This window comes from Ostrea edulis, chromosome 2 (assembly GCF_947568905.1).
Source record: "Ostrea edulis chromosome 2, xbOstEdul1.1, whole genome shotgun sequence".
NCBI lineage: Eukaryota > Metazoa > Mollusca > Bivalvia > Ostreida > Ostreidae > Ostrea > Ostrea edulis.
In genome coordinates this window covers 58,378,098-58,400,393 of record NC_079165.1, presented here as the reverse complement: position 1 = coordinate 58,400,393, position 22,296 = coordinate 58,378,098, and the positions used below count along the sequence as shown (strand labels likewise).

Sequence of the window (22,296 nt, the reverse complement as noted above, 5' to 3'; positions counted from 1 at the left end):
ACATGGGAAATACGGGAAATTAAATAAAACAAGTACTATTCATAAGCAGCAGGGCCATGCTAAATCTAATCCAAAAGCATGTTTCTAAGTTGTGTGGATTCAAGTTTTCTTATGTCACTGCTTGACTGTAGTTGGGGTCATAATTTGTCCTATCTGTCTGAATATTTGACCTGTTCATATATTTTGAATGGTAAGTGATAGGGCTTTTTTATTTCATATGCACATTCTTTGTGACATATTTTCTTTGGTACCAAAGTTTTTTTTAACCTTGTGACCTTGACCTTGGAGTTTGACCTATTTTAGATAAAACTTAACCTGTTCAAGATATCCTGAATTATCTGCATATATGCATTCCTTGTGACAAAACCTTTCTTCTGGTGCCAAAATGTTGATTACTTGTTAACTCACCTTCGCTAAAAGTTCAAGTAAGCTTTTCTGATCACCTGTTGTTTGGCAACTGTCTGTAAACCTTTTCACACAGAAACACTGGGTTTGAATCAAACTATGCAAAAATCATCTTTGGGGAAATCTTTTTCAATTAAAAGGGCTTTATTCCATTGATAAACACTATCTTAGGCGCACATATAAAGGGGGGAAAACCAAGAATCCCCCTCCTTCCCTCCCCCTCTTGTGCATGGTAGAAAATAAATATATTTGCCTATGTTATGCACTTCCAGTTTTAAATCTCAAGCATAGAATAGGTCCCCCAGAACCCACTCCGTTGAGAAAAGGTTCTGGATTCTTTCATATACATTTACCTGCACTCAACCTAAAGGGATCACTATCAACATATGAATTATTGGTTTTTGTGTGTGTGTGTGTGTGTGTGTGTGTGTGTGTGTGTGTGTGTGTGTGTGTATGTTGATGTATGTTACATAGTGAAATATTAAGCATGTTTTTATTTACAGCCCACCAATGTAATCCTGAGACTGATTTCACCTGTAGCAATACATGTATACAGAAATCTTGGCACTGTGATGGAGAGATAGATTGCCCTGGGGGCGAGGATGAAATAAACTGTGCAAAAGGTAGGGGTGTAGAAATGATAAACTAAACTCATAATTATATCTATTATGATTGAATGTCCAAGTAGAATTTTTATGCCCCTGAGACCGAAGATGGGGGGGGGGGGGGGGGGGGGGGGGGCATATTGTTTTTGTCCTGTCTGTTATTCTGTCAATTTGTCTGAAACTTTAACCTTGCTAATAACTTTTGAACAGTAAGTGATAGAGGTTTGATATTTCACATGAGTATTCCTTATCACAAGACTTTTCCGTGGGTACCAACATTTTTGACCCTGTGGCCTTGACCTTGGAGTTTGACATACTTTTGAAAAACTTTAACCTTGTTAATAACTTTTGAACAGTAAGTGTTAGAGCTTTGATATTTCACATGAGTATTCCTTGTGACAAGACCTTTCCGTTGGTACTAAACCTTTTGACCTTGACATTTGATCTACTTCTTAAATAAATTGACATTGGTCATAACTTCTAAATGGTAAATATTAGAGCTTTCATATTGCACATGAGCATTTGTTATGACAAGATCTTTCTACTGGTACCAAGATATTGTCCTTGTGACCTTGGTCGTCTTTGGAATTGGTCATTATTGGGAGCATTTTTGTTTCACAAACACATCTTATTATTAGTTTGCTGGGTTGAATGTCAGGAGAGCTATTGTCATAACGCCTGCAGTGTCACACTTTAAGGGAAAAGCTTTACTTTGGCTATATCTTTTGAAACAAGGGGGATGGGGCTTTGATATTTTTACATGTAGATGCTTCATGACCAGGCCTTTCATTTGATACCAAAACTTTTGACTTGGCGAACTTTACCTTGGACTTTGACCTACTTTTCAAGAAACTTTAACTTTAGTAATATCTTTTGAACAAAAGGTGAGAAGGCTTTGATATATCTCATATAGATGCATCATGACAAGGCCTTTCATTTGATAACAAAACACGTGACCTAGTGACTTTGACCTACTTTTCAAAAACCTAAATCCTGGCTATATATATGTTTTTAATCAAGGGAGATAGACTTTGATATTTCACATGTAAATTCCTCATAGCCAGGCCTTGTATTTGGTTTCAAAAATTTTGACCTTTACCCCAAAAGTTTGACCTACTTTTCAAAGATTTTAACCTTGGCTATATCTTTTGAACCAATGGGGAGGAGATAAGTAGAATCAGGCTTCCTGGCAAGTTGTGTTGTCTTCTAACAACTCTTGATATGAAAGTTTGGGCTTTGATAGATCTAAGAATTATCAATGATTAAACAAGTTGAACATTATGTAACAATGTATCTATTATGCACCCTGCAATCATACCTCATGGACATTTTCCATGGCATTCTTTAGCAACTGAAACACATTTTAATCAACTTTAGACACGCTTCCTGGAAAATTCTGTTCTGTGAAATAACATCGTCAACATTTATTATATCACATTTCAAAGTTTGAGTAAAATCCCCATAGATTAAAGGAATTACAATGTAGGTTTGTCATCCATAAATACTCATCACCATTTTACAATTCAGTTGTAGTCCCAGTTTTACATTTGTCAAGTGTTCACACTACTGAAGAAAACAAAAATATTCATTTATAGTGTTCTGATATTCTGTTTATAGTTAGTTTATTCCTACTGATGTGTATTCGTGATTTAACATATTGAAGTATGCAATGGTAAGTCTTATTTTCATTAGAAAAATGTGATGGAGGCTTCAAATGTAAGGGTGGTGCATGCATCCCCTACTCCTGGCAGTGTGATGGTGAGAGTGATTGTTCTGATGGCTCTGATGAAGAAACAGCTCTCTGTAGTAAGTTCTTAAATACCTTAATATGGATCTCATATAATGAACTTTCCAGACTGTATAATATCAGCGCATTTTAGAAACTATGATTATGATTTCTGTATGTTGGATTATTTTGATTGAGTCAAGTTGTGTTATGTACTGAAGTAAAAACAAATTCTGCTTTCACTCTCAGAATACATATACTAGTTAGACAAAACCTAATACAGTTTGAATCTAATAAATATCCAACGATTTTTTTTTTTGGTTGTAAATTTTAGTTGTTGTGAATATCCTACAACCTATGCATAACATATGATTTTTCTGATGATCTGTTTGTTTTAGAGAGATTTATTTGTGGACAAGACCGGTTCAAATGCAATAGCCACATCTGTATATTTGCCAACCAACAATGTGATGGAATTGATAATTGTGGGGATGGTTCAGATGAACGCTGGTGTAGGTTTCTCACTTGGACTTCTTTGTAAAGAAATTATACGACTGATGCCTAAATCATATACAAAGATGTACAGAGTTCTGATAAATTGATACTTTGTAGGTCATCATGGGAGATGTTCTCTAAACGAGTTTATGTGTAAGAACACATCAGAGTGTATCCCTATGTCGAAAGTCTGTGATGGGAAAAGTGACTGTTTTGTTGGAGATGACGAATCCCATTCATTATGTTGTAAGTATCAAGTGAAAATGTTGTTAATGGATAGTCTTAGGTAAGTAAAATATTTCTTTAGGAAATGGTGAAAACTTTTCGGACTTTATGGTTGTGTTTGCTTACTGAGCTTCTGGGGGAGAAGCAGATGGAAGAAATTGTAAAGCTTTGAATGAAACACAACTCCAATGCACCTGCCTTTCCCCTCAGCCATCTTCCAAAGATAAAGTACACAACATTCAAAACAAACTTGATTAATCAAGTGTCAACAAAGGAATTCAATAGGAAAATAAGCTATTCGTTGTTACTAACGTTTCAGGAAGAAAAAATAAAAAGAGAGGTTGATGGAAACCTGTTTGCTAATTTAAAATACATGTTACATTTGATTTTCATGTTCTAAATGATGAAACATTTCAAGGTCATTTCGAAAAGGTCACTTAGAATATGTACCTTATGAAAGGAAAAAGTTCTGTTATTCAACAGTTTTTGAACAGGTATTGATCATAGATTACACAGATAAGTACATGTAACATGTAAATGGCTTTCAGACAAAGGTCACTCAAGATTATGTAACGGTCGATGTCACTCAACATATATCTTATGTTGACCTTCATTTTAACAGTATTTCAACAGTTATTGATCATTGTGTCATTTGTCATATGAAGTAGTTTGTTGGTTAGATGCAGTTTGGGGAGCATCCATCAGTTTTACTGATTATCTTGTCTTTTGCATGGGGAAGCACAGTTTTTGGATACCATTTACCAACAAATTGACAATGATACATGTATATAAAACTCCATATGGTTTTTAGCTCTCAGGTGCTGAATCACAAATCAAGTATGTTATGGAGGAAATAACTTCCCAGAAAATGATAAATCATAATAATCCTTGAAAATTGGCCCTTATAAATTGAAATGATATATGCATAGGGAAAAGGCCACATACAGATTGTCCATTCTGTTAGAGAAAGAACTAATCATAATGGGTGGTCATAGGTAAACACACCCTACTAGGTCATTTGAAAAAATCAATTCAATTGATTTTGTAATCAGTGGTTTGTTAAAAGAATGGATAGTTTCAGGAATATATATTTAAACCTAGCTGATATGAATGAATTATTTTTACTAAAGCTCTTGTAGAGGAAACATTTCTTCTATATCAAACAATTCTTGAGAACTTGGCAATAACAAATAAGGCATTGTAACAAAAGGGCCATTAAGTGTTTACACAAATTAGGATTTGAAAATAAATACATGTAATGTTATTTAAAGGCAAGTAATTTATTCAAATAATTTAAATTGCCTTCAGAAAAATTTCAATAGTGTCATGGGGGTATACCTCAAAATACTTATAGGGTCATCCAAATGCTGATATGAAAGTTGGTATATGATTGAACACTAATTGTATATCAATAACAAAATACCAGTTGATATGTAAATTCAATTACATGACATATTATAAATAGTGGAACAGATCGATGTATAAAAATCAGTCACTGCAGCCACAAAAACTCATTGACGATTTCATGTTTTCAGCTTCATCAACACAATGTACAACGTATGCGTGCCAGCATCTGTGTAGTTACTATCCCAAAATAGACAGATACAAGTGTATTTGTAAACAGGGTTTTACACTCGATCAAGATGGCTTCTCCTGTGTAGGTAAGTGTCTGATGTAGGTTTGTGAATAATGAACACAGGTACAGTGATATGTAATAATGAAATAAATGGTTGTTATTATACAGTTAAAGTATATCATTGAGGGAGTCAGGAACACTCTAGTTCCCCTGAGAGAAAGCCTATTTCCTGAGGCAAATCCCAGAGAAATAGGCTTGCTCTCGGGGAACTGGAATCTTGCCGACTCCTTAATACTTTAACTGTTTTATTATACCAATACAAACATAAACATTAAAACCAGAATAAGAATTGAAATAATGCATTGTTTATTTTAACCTTGCACCCACTCTCCGTGATTGTTGTCATTTGATACTGTAACCGGTTCTTATTGATTCATAATACAAGTATACACAAGAAGTTAAATTCTGATGCAATTTCATTTTATAATGAATATTCATGATTTCATTTGGAACTTAGCAGATTTTTTCATTTGACAGAAAGAAGTTGCTTTAAATCAAAGTTACTGTAATTCTATTGTTTTAAAATGTAATTTTTTCAAATTTTCAAATACTGATAAGTGATTGTCAGTGGCAATGAAGAATACTTCAATAATGGGATAGTCATTGACATCTCTAGTAAGTAACAACTAGATATGTCTTATATATTTTTTCTTCCCAAATCATATAAATCTAGTAGTACAGTGGAACCCCGTTATTACGTTCCCCCTTTAATACGTTAGTCCGCATATTACGTTGGAATTTCAAAGCACAAAACCATTTCTTAACAAACCTATATAAAATAGACCTCATTATTACGTTGCCCTAAGATGCCGGGACTCGGTATTACGTTGTAAAAATTCCAACAAAAATGTAATAAACCCCTAATTATTCAATAATGATTCTCAAAATAATGAGCCATTCACACCTTGACTGTCTGAGGCAGTCACCATGTAAATTTCCTGGTCTGTTTGGGGATTAGAGACGCTTGACTGATCACGCTTCAATAGATCTAGCGACATCAATACAGGTGAATACCTCGTATCGAAGCCAGTGATAAACAATTAAATAAAGTTTATTTAGACATTGTACTCTATGAAATTTACTTCATTTTTTATATTTTGATAATCGAAGAAATAATTTCTCAACCACCTGAGTGTTCAGCATAGTGTGATTACCTTCGCTATTAAAACTCTATTTACGGACAGCTTTGGTACCGAACATGAAAGACAAGATTTATCGTAGCATTGTTAAAACCGCTTGGGTAACTGCTTGGACATAGGTGACGAAAGGTGGTCAATTAAAAAATTGTCCGTTGTTTGGACATGCAGCTTGGGTGTTCGTAAATCTCGTCCATACATACACCAATCAAACTGTCCTGTGTTATCGGCCGATTCGCGCACGGCATTTACCTCAGTGAATATTCTAAAATCCCTTGATGCGCACGTGATTTTAGTGCCATCATTTAGCGTTATAAATGAAATCTTCGTGCATCATTATATATTTTTTTTATGTGGATTGCGCTTAAATTGTTCTCCGTGTTTATCGTTGGTGAGAAAAGTGTGTAAGTGTTGGGTATCGTGTGCGTTTTGTGTCTATAGTTTTGTTGTTTTGGGGTGGGATTTTTTTTTTATTGTGTTGTGTATTGTGTAATTAGAGAACTTAATAAAACGATGTTTTGTTATTTTTTTAATACGAATGTTGAATATGAACCGGAACGAGTTATTGATAGAAATTTACATGAACACATTGTTTTAAAGTTGAACAAAATGGCGGTCCAAACGAATGCAGAAAAAACGTTTATCAAAACATCCTTGTGTATCCTACACCAGAAATAAAGAAAAGGGATAAGAACATGAAGAATTACGGACATTAAAGATAAGATGTAAATAAAACAAAGTATAATAGTCTTTTAAACAAAGAAACAGTAAAGATATATTCACACACCCCTTCACGGAGTACCAACGGACGATATACAATTTCCAAATGATATTTTTAACGGATTTCACTGAGAACGTTTATTACGTTGCCCCCGGTATTACGTTATTTTATCGTGACAAAATGGAAAACATAATAACGGGGTTCCACTGTAAGTCATCAATACACATGCATACAGGAGTAAGAGAAGGACAGTTTTAACTTGTAGTGATGTTATTACAGTGGAACCCCGTTATTACGTTTTTCATTTTTCCACAATAAAATAACATAATACCAGGGACAACGTAATAAGCATTCCAAGTGAAATACGTTCAAAATATCATTTGGAAATTGTATATCTTCCGTTGATACTCCGTGAAGGGGTGTGTGTGTGAATATATCTTTACTGTTTCTTTGTTTAAAAGACTATGATACTTTGTTTTATTCATAAATGTCCGTAATTCTTCATGTTCTTATTCCTTTTCTTTATTTCTGGTGTAGGATACATAAGGATGTTTTGATAAACGTTGCTTTTCTGCATTCGTTTGGACTGCCATTTTGTTCAACTTTAACATAATGCGTTCATATAAATAACTCGTTCCGGTTCGTATTCAACATTTGTATAAAAAAAATAACAAAACATCGTTTTTATTAAGTTCTCTCATTACACAATACACAACACAATAAAAAAAAAATCCCACCCCCAAAAAAACAACAAAACTATAGACACAAAACACACACGATACCCAACACTTATACACTTTTCTCACCAACGATAAACACGGAGAACAATTTAAGCGCAATCCACATAAAAAATATAATGATGCACGAAGATTTCATTTATAACGCTAAATGATGGCACTAAAATCACGTGCACATCTAGGGAGTTTGGAATGTTCACTGAGGTAATTGCTGTGCGCGAATCAGCCAATAATACTGGACAGTTTCAAACTGAGTTTGATCGTTGTATGTATGGGCGAGATTTACGAATACCCAAGCTGCATGTCCAAACAACGGACGATTTTTTAATTGAACACCTTTAGTCACCTATGTCCAAGCAGTCACCCAAGCTGTTTTAACATTGCTACGATAAATTTTGTCCTTCATGTTTGGTACCAAAGCTGTCCGTAAATAGAGTTTTAATAGCAAAGGTAATTACACGATGCTGAACATGCATGTGGTTGAGAAATTATTATTTCTTTGATGATCAAAATATGAAAAATGGAAGTAAATTTCATAAAGTACAATTTCTAAATAAACATTATTTAATTGTTTATCACTGGCTTCGATACAGGTATTCACCGGTATTGATGTCGCTAGATCTATTGAAGCGTGATCAGTAAAGCGTCTCTAATCCCCAAAGAGACGAGGAAATTTACATGGTGACTGCCTGGGGCAGTCAAGATGTGAATGGCTTATTATTTTGAGAATCACTATTGAATAATAAGGGGTTTATTAAGTTTTTGTCGGAATTTTTACAACGTAATATTGAGTCCTGGCATCTTGGGACAACGTAATAACAAGGTCTATTTTATATAGGTTTGTTAAGAAATGGTTTTGTGCTTTGAAATTCCAACGTAATATGCAGACTAACGTAATAAAGAGGGAACATAATAACGGGGTTCCACTGTAATTTATTTTGATGAGAAAAAACAGCTTTGGTGACAGAATATGACTTACAGATGTAAATGTGGAAATTGTACTACAGTACAAAAGGAACAGAATCCACATCAGTAGAGGTTCACAGCTCATTCTCCTTAATTACAGAATCTGATGTATGTAAATCCTGGGGAGTCTGTCCACAACAGTGTCAGGTTGTCAAACAAGTAAACATTCCCAGGCCCAACTGTACCTGTTCTGTCAACTACACCTCAGGCTACGTGATGGGGACCAACATTCTTACTTGCCATGGTCAAGGTAAGGTCGTTGTACCTGTATATAATTATAATGGTAATGCAAATGTTTTAATGTTTGGGGGCAGATTTTTGCATGGTTATATGAAATGCCTATAAATCCCAGCTGCCCTTGGTTTTGCATAGTACATGTTAGATGTAAGTAGATTGTATTGTGCTTTTTCTGGTTCATGTATAACTGTAGAATTTAGTTTGTAAAATATACTTGCAGGACCAAAACCAGACATTCTTCTGGCCCTTGAAAATGAAATCATCAAGGCTGGTGTAGGAAAAGCTGGAGGGGAAAAACCACTCAGTATAAATGAGGTGAGTGTGGTAATGTTTGACTCAAAGAGCGGAGTTGGTTTGAATGTTTAATGAAGGTAAGGTAATCATACCTGTTAATTTGGCAGGATACTCTGGATAAGATTATTTCTCTGGATGTGGATACTACGGATTCCAGTGGAAACTTCATGGTATTCACAATGCAGACTTCTCCAGGAAATCGATCAGTTCTCTATGTTGACGAAATAAACAAGTCTTCAGCCAGAAGGAAAAGACAAACTCGAAAGAAGGTAATTTGTAAAGACTGTATATGTTAAAGTGTTTTAGAGTAGTATTTGTCTATTATATTACATTCCAAATACATTAAGTTCCTTGTAAATTCATTTCTACATGACTGTGAACACTTAGCATGCTTACAGGAATCTTGAATGTAAAGAAAACGTGTCTTTTATTAGATCCATTGATGTTTAATACTTTACTATAGAAAAAAAATGAAATGTTTCACCATCATTTTCTAAATAGGTTATATCCGAACTGGCTGAGCCTAAAGGTCTGGCAGTGGACTGGGTTGGGAAGCACATCTACTGGACAGATGCTCAGACACACAAAATACAGATGGCAGAATACAGTGGGGTTAGAACCAGAACTGTCGTGGATTCTGATCTCGATCAACCGCATTCTATTGCTGTACATCCAGAACTCGGGTAAAGGGGGAATGACTGCTGTTTATGGTGTTTCATTTCTAATGATTGCTTTTTGTATTATGATCATATAAACCACTTTTTTGCCCGATTGATTTGATACTTTACAGGTAGCTATGTTATCAAAAGAAGAAGAGCCCTTTTGATTTTGGGGTCCAAAGGTTAAGGTCACATTGAGACTTTGTAGAAAAAGCTTGTAGACACTCTACAGGCCATATTCTTTGCTTGATTGGTTTGATACTTTATAGGTAGCTTTGTTGTCAAGCGAGAAAGAATCCTGTTGCTTTTGGGGTCAAAAGGTCAAAGTTCAAGATCACTATTGGACTTCATAGAAAAAGCTTGTAGACACTCTTCAGGCCAAAATTTGTTGCTAAAATGATTTGATACATGTAGCTTTGTTATCATAGAGGAAGGACCTTTTTGAGTTTGGGATCCAAAGGTCAAGGTCACTACAGGAGTTCATAGAAAAAGTTTGTAGACACTCATTGCAAGAGGAATGCCCCGCCTTACTAAGCTCTTGTTTTGTTTGTGTTGTAACATTCACTAACTTTGAATTTGACTGATTTCATTTCAAAATAAACAATTTGAATGTGATATGTACTTGTTGTACATCAAATGTGCCTTATTTTCAATATCATCCATGAAAGTTATTGGAAATATAATTGTTCATTTTATTGCATACATGTTAAATCTATGGGTGCTTTAGGAGACTCACAGTTTCAAAAGTCTATGTCCCAACTACTGATTTATACCTAAAATCTATCAGGATGCAGTTTTTTCACACCTTTAATTTTCAGAACCTCCCAAAACTATTATTTTAATCACGGTGGTCATAATGTTTATCTCTTTGAATTTCACCAACAGTGGAGCACAGATATGATTAGTAATGTTCCAGTGCATAGCTTTATGAACCCACATGAAAATTCTAAAGATGGGTGAAATTAGATATGATAGAGAAATATTTTTTGACACACCCCTGTGTTTTCGTTTTCATTTGAGGTATCTCATGGTAAATCATAAAAAATTAATGTCTGTTGCAAGCCTCAAATTGCAAAGTATTGCTTTACACATCGTGACTGATAAGATGTATCCTTGACATTTCACTAACATAAAAAACTGCACAGATTGTTAATGCATCAAATTTCACAGCTTAGGTACAGAACTGTATGTATTTCATATAGGCTGATTATGCATATTGCCATTTTGTCTAATGTGTAGTCGATAAATAATAGTTTTTGTAATAGATATGGCTAAGATGATTTTAAAAGGTACTTTTTCTTTTTGATGTTTTTATTCAACATAACTATTTTGATTGTCATCTGATGTGTAATAATGATCTCCAGCCAGAGGACATTTTCACCAGAATCCATCAGCTATCACTTTGATATAGATTTAATGTACAATGGGTTACATATTTGAATTTAGGAATTTAAACTTACTTGAATTGGCATGAATCATACAATTGTAAATTTCATCAGTGTCATATATCGTTTTTAAACAGTGTATAAATTTGATGAAAAGTAAAGGAATTCTATATTTTATCATTTTTGATGCTCATGGTATTGTACCTGTTGTAATTTATTATACTTTTTCTTATAAAGTACCATACTTTATAACCCAAACCTTATTTTGTAACTCCAGTGTATCTTCTCAAGGTCTATAAAATATATTACATATATTCCAGATATTGATTTTTGCAACTTTAAAAGCTCATTAAATATTTTACATGTGACTGATTTAACTGACAAAATATTACATGCTGATGCAAGTTTGAATCTTGTGAATATTTCACACACAATTTTAAGTTAATTGGTAACTTTAACGCCAAATGTATAGAAATTGGCACTGGTGGTCATACATTGACTTCTCTTCTTTTTTACAGCAAAATATACTGGACTGATCGAGGATACTCCCCAAAAATCGAGAGTGCTAATCTTGATGGCAGTGGACGCAGGGTTGTTGTCAAGGACAACATAATCTGGCCCAATGGAATCACCATTGATTATCCCAACAGTAGAATTTATTGGGTGGACACCAAGAAACAGACTATAGAAACTGTAGATATGCAAGGAAAAGACAGACATGTCGTCAGGCAGTTTGACAGTATGTAGCCAAATAATCCTGATTAGATAATGTTGAACAGTGTTTTTCACTATACTAGTCAAAAGAACAAGTAGAATGTGTAATTTACTAGTCCTGCTGATTGGTGACTACTTTGGCTGCCGATGGCAAATGGCCAAGTCGCGAAGAGAGGGGGGGGGGGTAAATTTTCTAAATCTAATGCAAATTCGTGCATTTCTAGTAAATTTGGAGACAAATGAAATTTATGGACCAAATTAGCCTCCATTTTTACTGATTTTTGTTTCAAACCACCATATGCTTGAATTATGGTATTATGAATATAGCTCTAAGTGCAGTAGTGATGCGGGTAGGTTCGAAGTAGACAGCATGATCAAAGAGTAGTCCATTGTATTTACAACAATATGCAACAGAAATGAAAGTACGTGTATAAAGAAAAATCACATTTAAGTAGAAACTTTGATGTCATTATTTTATTTTACAGAGTTATGATTTTTTGATAGTCTACCAGACTATTTATAAACGATATTCAGATAGTCCAGGGCAAAATTTACTCACCTCGCGCTACCAGACTAGCATTAAGTGTTGAACAGTTTTATATATTATGATTTTCTGTATAATGGAATCGCCTGTAAAGCAGAAAGTATTATGAGTTTAATATATTCATTGCCAGAGATAGCCAAGGACCCACCTTACATGATAGATGTGTTTGAAGATTTCCTGTATGTTACTTTCTACAAAAGCCATAATGTGACAATGATCCACAAATTCAACAGCTCCAAGATCAAAGACAGGGTGATGTTTAAAAACCTGAAATATATTGGAGATATTGTTGTTCTACATCCAAGCAAACAAAAGCAAATAAGTGAGTGAATTTCGCTGTTTATTGACATTTAAGTACAAATCAGTGTATACATTATATATATTATTATTATTACTACAGTAACTTGATCCGCAGAGTCGGATCACGTCGAGTTGACAGGAGCAGATCATCTGATCACACATGACGCAAAGCATTGAGTTTGATCTGATGATCTGCGCCTGTCAACGTGACGTGATCCAACTCTGTGGATCAAGTTACTTTACTAAAGATAAATTTATTATATACCCCCTTCTGTATTTTTAAATCCACATTTATAAGATAATAAATGTAATCCAAATGACCAAACACAGACATACAGTGAAATTATATTTTGTGTACTCAGTATTGTTTGTGACGCTGTCGATATTTTCCACAAAAAAAGTTGTGTTGATGCATTATAACGTCATTAGTTTCAGAGGATACTGATACGGAATCAGAAAAACAGTTAGGTGATCTTGAAAATCAGATCACACTCTGTGAAATCAACATGTACAATATCAAAAAAGTGATACATTGATGGTTATATAATAATACATATACACGGGTATGTATGAAGAATCAAACAACAGTATCAAAACTTTAAAAAGCAATATCCAGTGTAATTTTCTTGTGATATGTAGGATAATGTTTTAATCATGGTTTAAAGTAAAAAAAAAGTTGTTTTTTTTAAACACCATGTATGTATCACACAGTTTGTGTATACACTTCAACTTGTATGATGTTTTGTTATACAGTGGAACCCCGTTATTACGTTTTCCATTTTGTCACGATAAAATAACGTAATACCGGGGTCAACGTAATAAACGTTCCCAGTGAAATCCATTAAAAATATCATTTGGAAACTGTAAATCTTCCGTTGATACTCCGTGAAGGTGTGTGTATGAACATATCTCTACTGTCTTTGTTTTAAAGACTATGACACTTGATTTATTTACATCTTATCTTTTAAAAATGTCCGTAATTCTTCATGTTTTCATCCCCTTTCTTTATTGTGTAGGATAAATAAGGAGGCTTTGATAAGCATTGCAGATCTGCTTTCGTTTCAGCCATTTTCATATAAATTTCTCTCAGTAACTCGTTCTGGTTCGTATTCAACATTCGTACATAAAACAAAAAATAACAAAACATCGTTTTTCTTAAGTTATATATCTACTACACAATACAAAACACAATTTAATAAATCCTATCCCCCCCAAAAAACCAACAAATCGACGACACAAAACGCACGCAATATCCAATACTTGCACATTTTTTTCACCAACGATAAACACGAAGAACAAACGCAATCCACTTTATAAAAAATAATGCACTAATATTAAAAGATCACATCTATAACACTAAATGATGGCACTAAAATCACGTGCACATCAAAAAAAGATATCAAGGGATTTTAAAATGTTCACTGAGCTAAATGCCTTGCACGAATCGGCCAATAACACTGGACAGTTTGATCAGCGTGTTTATGGACGAAATCTAACAACACCCAAACTATTATGTCAAAATAACTGACAATTGTTTTAATTGAACACTACCTTTTCTCACCTTACTATGTCCAAACCGTTATTCAAGCTGTTTCGACTGTGATACGATAAATTTTGTCCTACATGCTGTCCGTAAATAGAGTTTTAATATCGAAAGCAATCACACGATGCTAAACATGCATATGGTTGAGAAATTATTTTTTCTTCAATCATTAAAATATAAAAAATGAAGAAAATTTTATTGAGTACAATTTCTAATTAAACATTTAATTGCTTATCACTGGCTTCGATACAGGGTATTCACCTGTATTGATGTTGCTAGATCTATCAAAGTGTGATCAGTCAAGCGTCTCTAATCCCCCAACAGAACAGGAAATTTACATGGTGACTGCCTGGGGCAGCCAAGGTGTGAATGACTTCTTATTTGAGAATCACTATTGAATAATTAGGGGTTTATTATGTTTTTGTTGGAATTTTTACAATGTAAATCTTGGGTCAACGTAATAACGAGGTCTATTTTATATAGGTTTGTTAAGAAATGGTTTTGTGCTTTGAAATTCCAACGTAATATGCGGACTAACGTAATAAAGAGGGAACGTAATAACGGGGTTCCACTGTACTACACAATAATTTGTTTGATATTAACGAACAAATTCATTCATGGAAAATGAATTGCTGCTCACAAGAATGTTATCTTTGTTGAGTTTGGTCCATTGGGGTAATATGAAAAAAAATTAAATGAACAGCTGTTAGTTGTAAAGTCATTAATTTTCATATACATTTAATTTTTGTTGATGCTTTTATGAACATACCCACAAATCTAAATCACCCCACAACCAGGAGGAAAGTGAAGGAATATGAAGAATGACAAAACATCAACCTTGAAATCAAGCTTCTTTTTCTCATTCCATGAAAATCTGACCCCATGAAATTAAGTGATTCTTCAATATTTTTGATTTATGAATATATATATGTTATTTACAGAAAATTATTGTGACCGCTCACACTGCAACCGTGGCTGGTGTGTCAACATGCCGTCATCCAACACCACAAAGTGTGTGTGTGACGACTACTCGTACTACAATCAATCTCAAAAGGAGTGCATCTTCTTCAAGAAATGTGTAAATGGCAATCGAAATGTCACCACAAAACAGTGTGTGTAAGTATATAATACCATCACAAAACGGTGTGTAGGTATAAAAATCCATCACAAAATACAGTATATGTAAACCACCATGTTACAATATATATAGGTATGTAAATCCACCACAAAAAACATGTCGATATTTTTAGATATGCTAGAAAACTGATGGGGGGTACAATATCCCTACACAAAGCAGTGTGCATGTAATAAGGCCATGTCAAGGTACATAGAATCAGCACAAAATAATGTGTAGGGACACTTAAGGTCACCACAAAACATTGCATTTAGATACATAAGACTACCACAAGGTTAGCAAGAAGCACCACTCGTGAAATAAAATTACTTGCTTTTACATTATATTAAAGAAATACACTTAAAAACTCTTGATTAACAGTCCACTCCTGAATTCTTGTTCTCACACTTTGATGTCTTTGAGTTATTTCACAATATTAAGTCCATGTGTACCATAAGGAATCTACAGTATACAAGGCCACCACAAAAAAAAAGTATGGGTGTAGAAGCTAGGCCACCACTAAATAGTGTGTTTAGGTACAAAATAAAATCAGCACAAAACAATGTTTTTATGTGTAAATATAATCACTGCAAAACAATCTGTGGGTATAGGTAAATCACACAAAACAATGTACTAATGTATAAGGCCACCACAAAACAAGGTGTAGGAAAATGTAACTATATAAAGCTGCCACATAACAATGTGTAGGTATAGAGATCACCATGAAACAATGTGTTTAGGTATATGAAATCACTACAAAACAATGTGTAGGGTTTTAAGTAATATAAGCTGTCATATTTTTGATAAATTTCAGAAAATATTTTTTTGCTTACTTTCAAGAATTTTACTGTTACAGAACATATTTTACCTTAGAAAACTCTTGAGAACATCAAATAGGCCATTTTAAACTTTGTTAAATATCAATTTTGAGTTAGTGTCATCTTGTGATTAATTTTTGATGAAGTCATTTCCATATGCATTTGTATTCTAATAGTTAATGAGGCAAGATGTCAGAAACAAATGTGGATTTAAACCAACTTTCATGGACATCAAAATCCGCAATGGATCTCAATATGAAACATGAAATTAAAATTAATTGCTGAAATAGCGATCATACAGTTGTAGAATTCTACTTCATTTATTGTCCTTGACCTTGATTAGCATCATGCTACATTTGTATTGGAATCTGTGATTTTCATAGGTCTTGCGAAAAGATAACTAACGGCCATTGCATTGGTAAAAATGGTAGTGTTGTTTTCATCAACAATAGCAATGTTGGAGAAAATTTTTTGCAGGAGTATTTTCTTTGGGCTTAATTGATAAAGAGATGAATCATTTAATCTCATCCAAGTTGTTTGAATAAAAATTGCCTGTTTCACACAGATTATGTTGCTTTTTTTCCACTACGAAGCAATATCTTATGGTATGAGAGAAAAAAACAACATATACATTATAAAACCTCTACAAAGTGATGTAATTAAGTACATATGATAATGTATAAGGAACTGAATTATATAGATATGTTGATATTGTTTAGGCTTTATGTTGGTTACAACATTTTATTCTGCAACCACCATTTGCATTGACCGAATAGAGGACAAGGAATATACCAAAGTTATGTTGGATCAGTAGTCCAATATAATGTTAATATGCATCTTTTTTATGTTCTAACTCGTGGAGATTTTTCAAATATATGTGTGTGTATATTATATGTACTGCCAACAATTGCATTAGAATCGGCTCAGATATTTTATTGATGGAAAACAGGATTCCCTAACATGTGGTGAATAATGCTTTGAATAACAGTGTATGTTGGTGTGCTTTATATATAAGTATACTAATTATGTCATTCATTCTCACACACACTGCATTGGAAACTCATTTAGTAGAGCACTGGCTTGGTAAGCAGTAAGCAAAGGTTTGTCGCAACAGACCAGAATCATTAAAATAGGTAGTGTACTCTTCTTTGCTCTTGACAAGCACTTGGCATTAAAGAACCCTTACTGCTAAATGGCCTAGAGACCAAGAGTATTTAGCATCTAAGTATCTAGGTATCATATTGCACTTTACCTAGTCTTGGTGATGTCTCAGTAGAAGTGAAAGATTCCTGAAGGGATATAAAACTCAAACCACCCAACCATTCCCATATATAAAAGGCAGTGGTAGACTTTCTTTACAACAAAATGGAAGTTTGAGAAAGATCTGATATTTTAGTATATATTTCCTTAATATGCACTGTACCTCCTTTTAAATCTATTCAAGGTATATTATTTTTAAATAAACAAAATTAAAAATTGTTGTGCAGTATTTATTAAAAATACTCTGGTACTTGGTTAACAATTCCTGTAGTATTCCCTTGTCAAATATTTATGTATACACAAATATTTTGAATAGCACCAATTTTGTTTGTTTTCCATTTATAAAATTTTATAAACATTTCACTTCCTGCTAAGACATGATGTTGCTTTGCTTTCTCTTTGTCATCTGAATTTCACTGTTTGTAGCTGTCCTCCAAGATTTGATGGTACACTGTGTGAGATAGACTTGTGTAAAGATCATCAATGTGTACCATACAAAGAGTGTTTTGTAGACAAGAATAAAAACATTGGCTGTCGGTAAGACCACTAACATTAACTGAATACTTGCATCCTTTAATGCGTCTCCAGCTTATTACTTGTATTAATGCTCACTCAAACATTTCATGTTTTCTGTTGTTCTCATTCATAAATATTAATAAATTTTATGTACATGTTATTTATGAACTCCTTTTATTTATACCTGCACCTCTGACTTTGCTTCTAGATGTCAACATGGCTACTCTGGCAAAACTTGCCACATCAAATGTACAGACTATTGCCATAGAGGTAATTGTTCCACCAATGACAATGGAGATATAATTTGCAGGTATGTGTCATGTTACCGAATCAAATCGGAGGGGCTTTCATATTATTTAAGAAAGATACTTTAAATTACCATTAAAACCCATACATAAACCATACAAATGTACTGGCATATGTATGTACTTATAAAATAACAATCAAGCATTCAGTATTTGTTTTCTTGCAGACTACTTCATTTATTTTTGCATATATGCACTTTCCAAAATGCACACTGTATGTTTTGTATGCCCCCAAACAAAGTTTTTAGTGGAATTACCCATGTCCATGACTAGATATTTTTGGTTTTGAGATTTTCTCCAAAACTACTGATTGGACCCCCCCCCCCCCCCCTTGACCATTTATTTGTCCTGATCCTACCCCAAGGTCAATTACACAAGGTCAAGATCACTTGTTAAGAAAAAGGAAAGAAGATAAACAAAAAGATAGAGGCAATTCATGTTTGAGATATATAGTGTTAGATACTCATTCCTGACTCAATGGTTGATTCAAAGTTTTGTATGCTCTGTTACTTTTTGTGCACTGAATTTAGAAGTATATGGTATAAAAATGTAATGTTTTCTGGGAAGGGGTTGGGGTTAGGACTGGTCTTCTTGCTCATGAGTTGAACTTTTATGAATCTTGTCAATCAAATTAACCACACACTATTCCTTTCAGTTGTCCAGAAGGTTTTACAGGAAGCCGTTGTGAAGAAGAACTTTGTCATGAAAAGGACTACTGTCAAAATCAGGGAACTTGTGTATATCACCTCTACCTCGAAAAGAAATGTATTTGTCAAACAGGCTTTACCGGTAGGCTACAACTTTTGTCTATCAGAAGTTTGGGTTATTTTGTTAATAGATATGAGTATAAAGATGTAGTATGTACTAATGAACAGAAAAGATGAACTGAAACAATCTGATGAAATGCCTTGTAATAGCATTCAGAACAGTTATTTTGCTTCTAATAAATTTACATGGATTCAGGCTTTCACCAGTCAGTTTAACAGCCAGGCGTACAGATGTATTAGACCATTGAGCCACATGTAAACATACTTCATATATCACACATGTGCCTGGCATTACACAAAGCATTCTTAGCATTAAAGTCTGTAAATTATATTCTCAAAATTACAGTCTCATTATCCAGTCCAAACAAGTCCGAAATTTTATCTATAGTTGAAATATATACAAAAAACACACCAGACAGTGCAGGTGGAAGGTTCAATTGACCAATTAAACAATTAAATATCTGCCCCACAAAAATACACAGGCAGTGTATCACCTTTATAAACAGCTAATTAACATGGCCAAGCTAGCCTTTGGCACTCACCATTATCCAGGTAAGGTCCCATCATTGGATACCCACAGCTCAGTAGAAGACATCAGTCATGGGTATCTGACGATGGTAAGGTCCAAGCAGAAAAATAATTGTACGTTTGATAGGTGCTTGTATACGCTACCATCACTTCTAGAGATCTAGCTGTTGAAAAACAGTGAAATATGTTTGGAACCAAATCTCACTTCATGAAATCGAACGTTCAAGAGATCGAGAGTACATGTACATTTGCATAGTTATAGAGAGAAGGAAACCGAGATAGTGATTTCACTTTGAGAAATCAAGAACTTCGAGAGATGGAAGTTTGAGCCATCGAGAGTCATCTGTACCAGTTTTCTAATGATCAGTACATTGGAGATTTACACATATTTATAAAAGATTTCAATATTATGTTTCATAGGTGAAAGACATTTTACATATATTGGAAAGCAGACTTTATGTAATGTACATGATGTAACTAGACATGATCAAATACTCTTGCATGCCATTGTTATATCTTGAGAGTGACAAATGACTGACACAAATTATTATCACATGCTTGTATGATATTAATAACATTTACATCATGTATGAAAAGTTTCTTTAAGAATTTCATATTCATTGTAGGTTCAAGATGTAATTCTTCATCACCGTGTGCAGACTACTGCAAAAATAAAGGTAGATGTCCATTATTTTACTTGCTACATATTGAATTTATATTAATTCTGAGAAATTTTTGCTTCATATGGCTTTTATATATTTCAGGAAAATGTAAACTGAGTAACAATAATTTACAAGGATCATCTCCTTTGTGTGATTGTCTTCCTGGATACAGTGGAGAAACTTGTGAAGACAGTGTCTGTGACAACAAACAATGTGAAAATGGAGGAACATGTTTCATTGGTCAGAAGCTATGAAATTTTCAATTCTTGGATACATGTATCCATTATAAGATACCACACATATTTCATGTTTTGGATTTGACATAGGAAGTTTGGATAGATTTGACAGTACATGTAATATGAGAAAATAAGAAAATGCCGTCTGATGGACAGAGATACAGACACATTAAGATATTTATTCTTTTCCTTGTAGATTCAAAAGGAAAAGCAAATTGTAGTTGTGCAGTGTTCTACACCGGGAGCAAGTGTGACAATTGTACCTGCCAAAATGAAGGGGAATGTGTGCAGAATGATGGAAAAACATCATGCAGGTACAGAATTAAGGACGAGTCTGATATGAGAACTGCATAATTACAATGTATTCATCAAAAGAGATAGGGGGAGGGGGGCAGAAGCACCATTCTCATGTGTTCAACTGTTCAAGGGTAGGATTTGGATCTGTTTCCACTTTATCATAAGTGGCAGTCATACTATATATTTCATATAGCATATGTATAAGTGCATCAATAGGGTCCCACCATATGTCGGGTGTCCTATAGCTGCAATAATGTAGCCCTATCCAATTTTTTTTTTATTCTGACGTTTTCGGGATAGGGCTACAATTCCATAGGATCTCCGTAATGGTGCAAAATAATTTTATGAATAACCGATAATAAACTCTGTGTATTAGTCCCAAATGTTGTTTACACCAAAAGGAGTACCAACTTTGTGCTCGGGCATGTCTAATAAAGGTGTTTTTCATTAAATATAATGTACAGCATGCAAAATTCTTCGTCTGCTCCGCCATGCTTGTTATCGCGAGATCTCGTAGGTGGATCTAATGAAAAGCCTAAACATTGACAATCAGCGCGAAAATGTAGTTACTCGAGCCACTTCGACAAAGAAAGGAAAATCATATTGTTGCAGAAAGAATTTACACTCTGCTGTTCGGTTTTTAACTTGATATTAAATTCAAACCCTTTCAATACCGACGAAATAGCTTTCGCCTCCATACTTGTCCATTGATGTAAATACTACCTTATGTGGCATATGCAAATGACTTGACAACCGGAAGTTGAAACTTCAGTACATCAAACATGGCGCACAAATATGAATCGAGAAATTGGAATTTATCGAAATTGTTGAAAACGGTAGAATAGAGCCTCACAAATCTAAAGTTGCAGGTTGTAAATTTATATATTGACTAAGTAACATAGAATATCATTTTATTTACGTAAAGAAAGTCAGGAAATGTTTAGAATGAGCTCAAATGTTGCGGGAGTGAATCACTCCCGCATTTGCACCATTACGGAGATCCTAAGGAGTTGTAGCCCTCTCCCTAAAAAAAAAAAATCAAAAATCAGAGAGGGCTACATTATTGCAGCTAGGTGTCCTATAGTAATCACTCTTGTCAGCACTTTCTATAGCATGTGATAACTTACGTTTATAGGCAGAGGAAGACCCCTTTCAATTTTCAAATATATTAACTTTGTTGTGGTGTTATGGGACTTTAAAAAAAAAATAAAATGGCATGCAATAACTTGAGATAACTTGAGAAGATTTTCATGAAATTCGGTACATGTAATACTCTTGGACAGATTTTTAGCTCTTCTGAGCCGAAGTCTCTCAGAGCTAATGCTATGGCCATTTGTGCGGTGTGCGTAAACTTTTTAAAAAAAGGGCTATAACTCAAGAACCCCTTGGCCAATTTTTTCCAAATTTGATACGGGTATCATTGGCCCAAGGGCTTTCATACATACTAAATAGAGGGGTGTGACCC

The 22,296-nt window shown here is 34.1% G+C and overlaps 1 protein-coding gene across 6 annotated transcripts in view; it reads left to right on the top strand.

Annotated features, from left to right (window-relative positions):
• The window catches only part of LOC125678471 (low-density lipoprotein receptor-related protein 1-like), a 139,533-nt gene that overhangs the window by 104,468 nt on the left and 12,769 nt on the right, over positions 1-22,296 (top strand). For 4 of the 6 annotated variants that reach the window (XM_048916935.2, XM_048916934.2, XM_048916938.2 and 1 more), the window contains exons 63-80: positions 909-1,028; positions 2,703-2,816; positions 3,135-3,248; positions 3,349-3,477; positions 4,992-5,117; positions 8,753-8,902; positions 9,110-9,204; positions 9,291-9,452; positions 9,685-9,866; positions 11,746-11,966; positions 12,616-12,807; positions 15,270-15,444; positions 17,947-18,057; positions 18,245-18,346; positions 18,997-19,130; positions 20,263-20,313; positions 20,401-20,538; positions 20,731-20,848. In XM_048916935.2, coding sequence (XP_048772892.2) covers positions 909-1,028; positions 2,703-2,816; positions 3,135-3,248; positions 3,349-3,477; positions 4,992-5,117; positions 8,753-8,902; positions 9,110-9,204; positions 9,291-9,452; positions 9,685-9,866; positions 11,746-11,966; positions 12,616-12,807; positions 15,270-15,444; positions 17,947-18,057; positions 18,245-18,346; positions 18,997-19,130; positions 20,263-20,313; positions 20,401-20,538; positions 20,731-20,848 — 2,434 coding nt within the window. The remainder of the gene's footprint in view (positions 1-908; positions 1,029-2,702; positions 2,817-3,134; positions 3,249-3,348; positions 3,478-4,991; positions 5,118-8,752; positions 8,903-9,109; positions 9,205-9,290; positions 9,453-9,684; positions 9,867-11,745; positions 11,967-12,615; positions 12,808-15,269; positions 15,445-17,946; positions 18,058-18,244; positions 18,347-18,996; positions 19,131-20,262; positions 20,314-20,400; positions 20,539-20,730; positions 20,849-22,296) is intronic. The other 2 variants (XM_056154539.1, XM_048916937.2) reach the window with 1 other exon arrangement.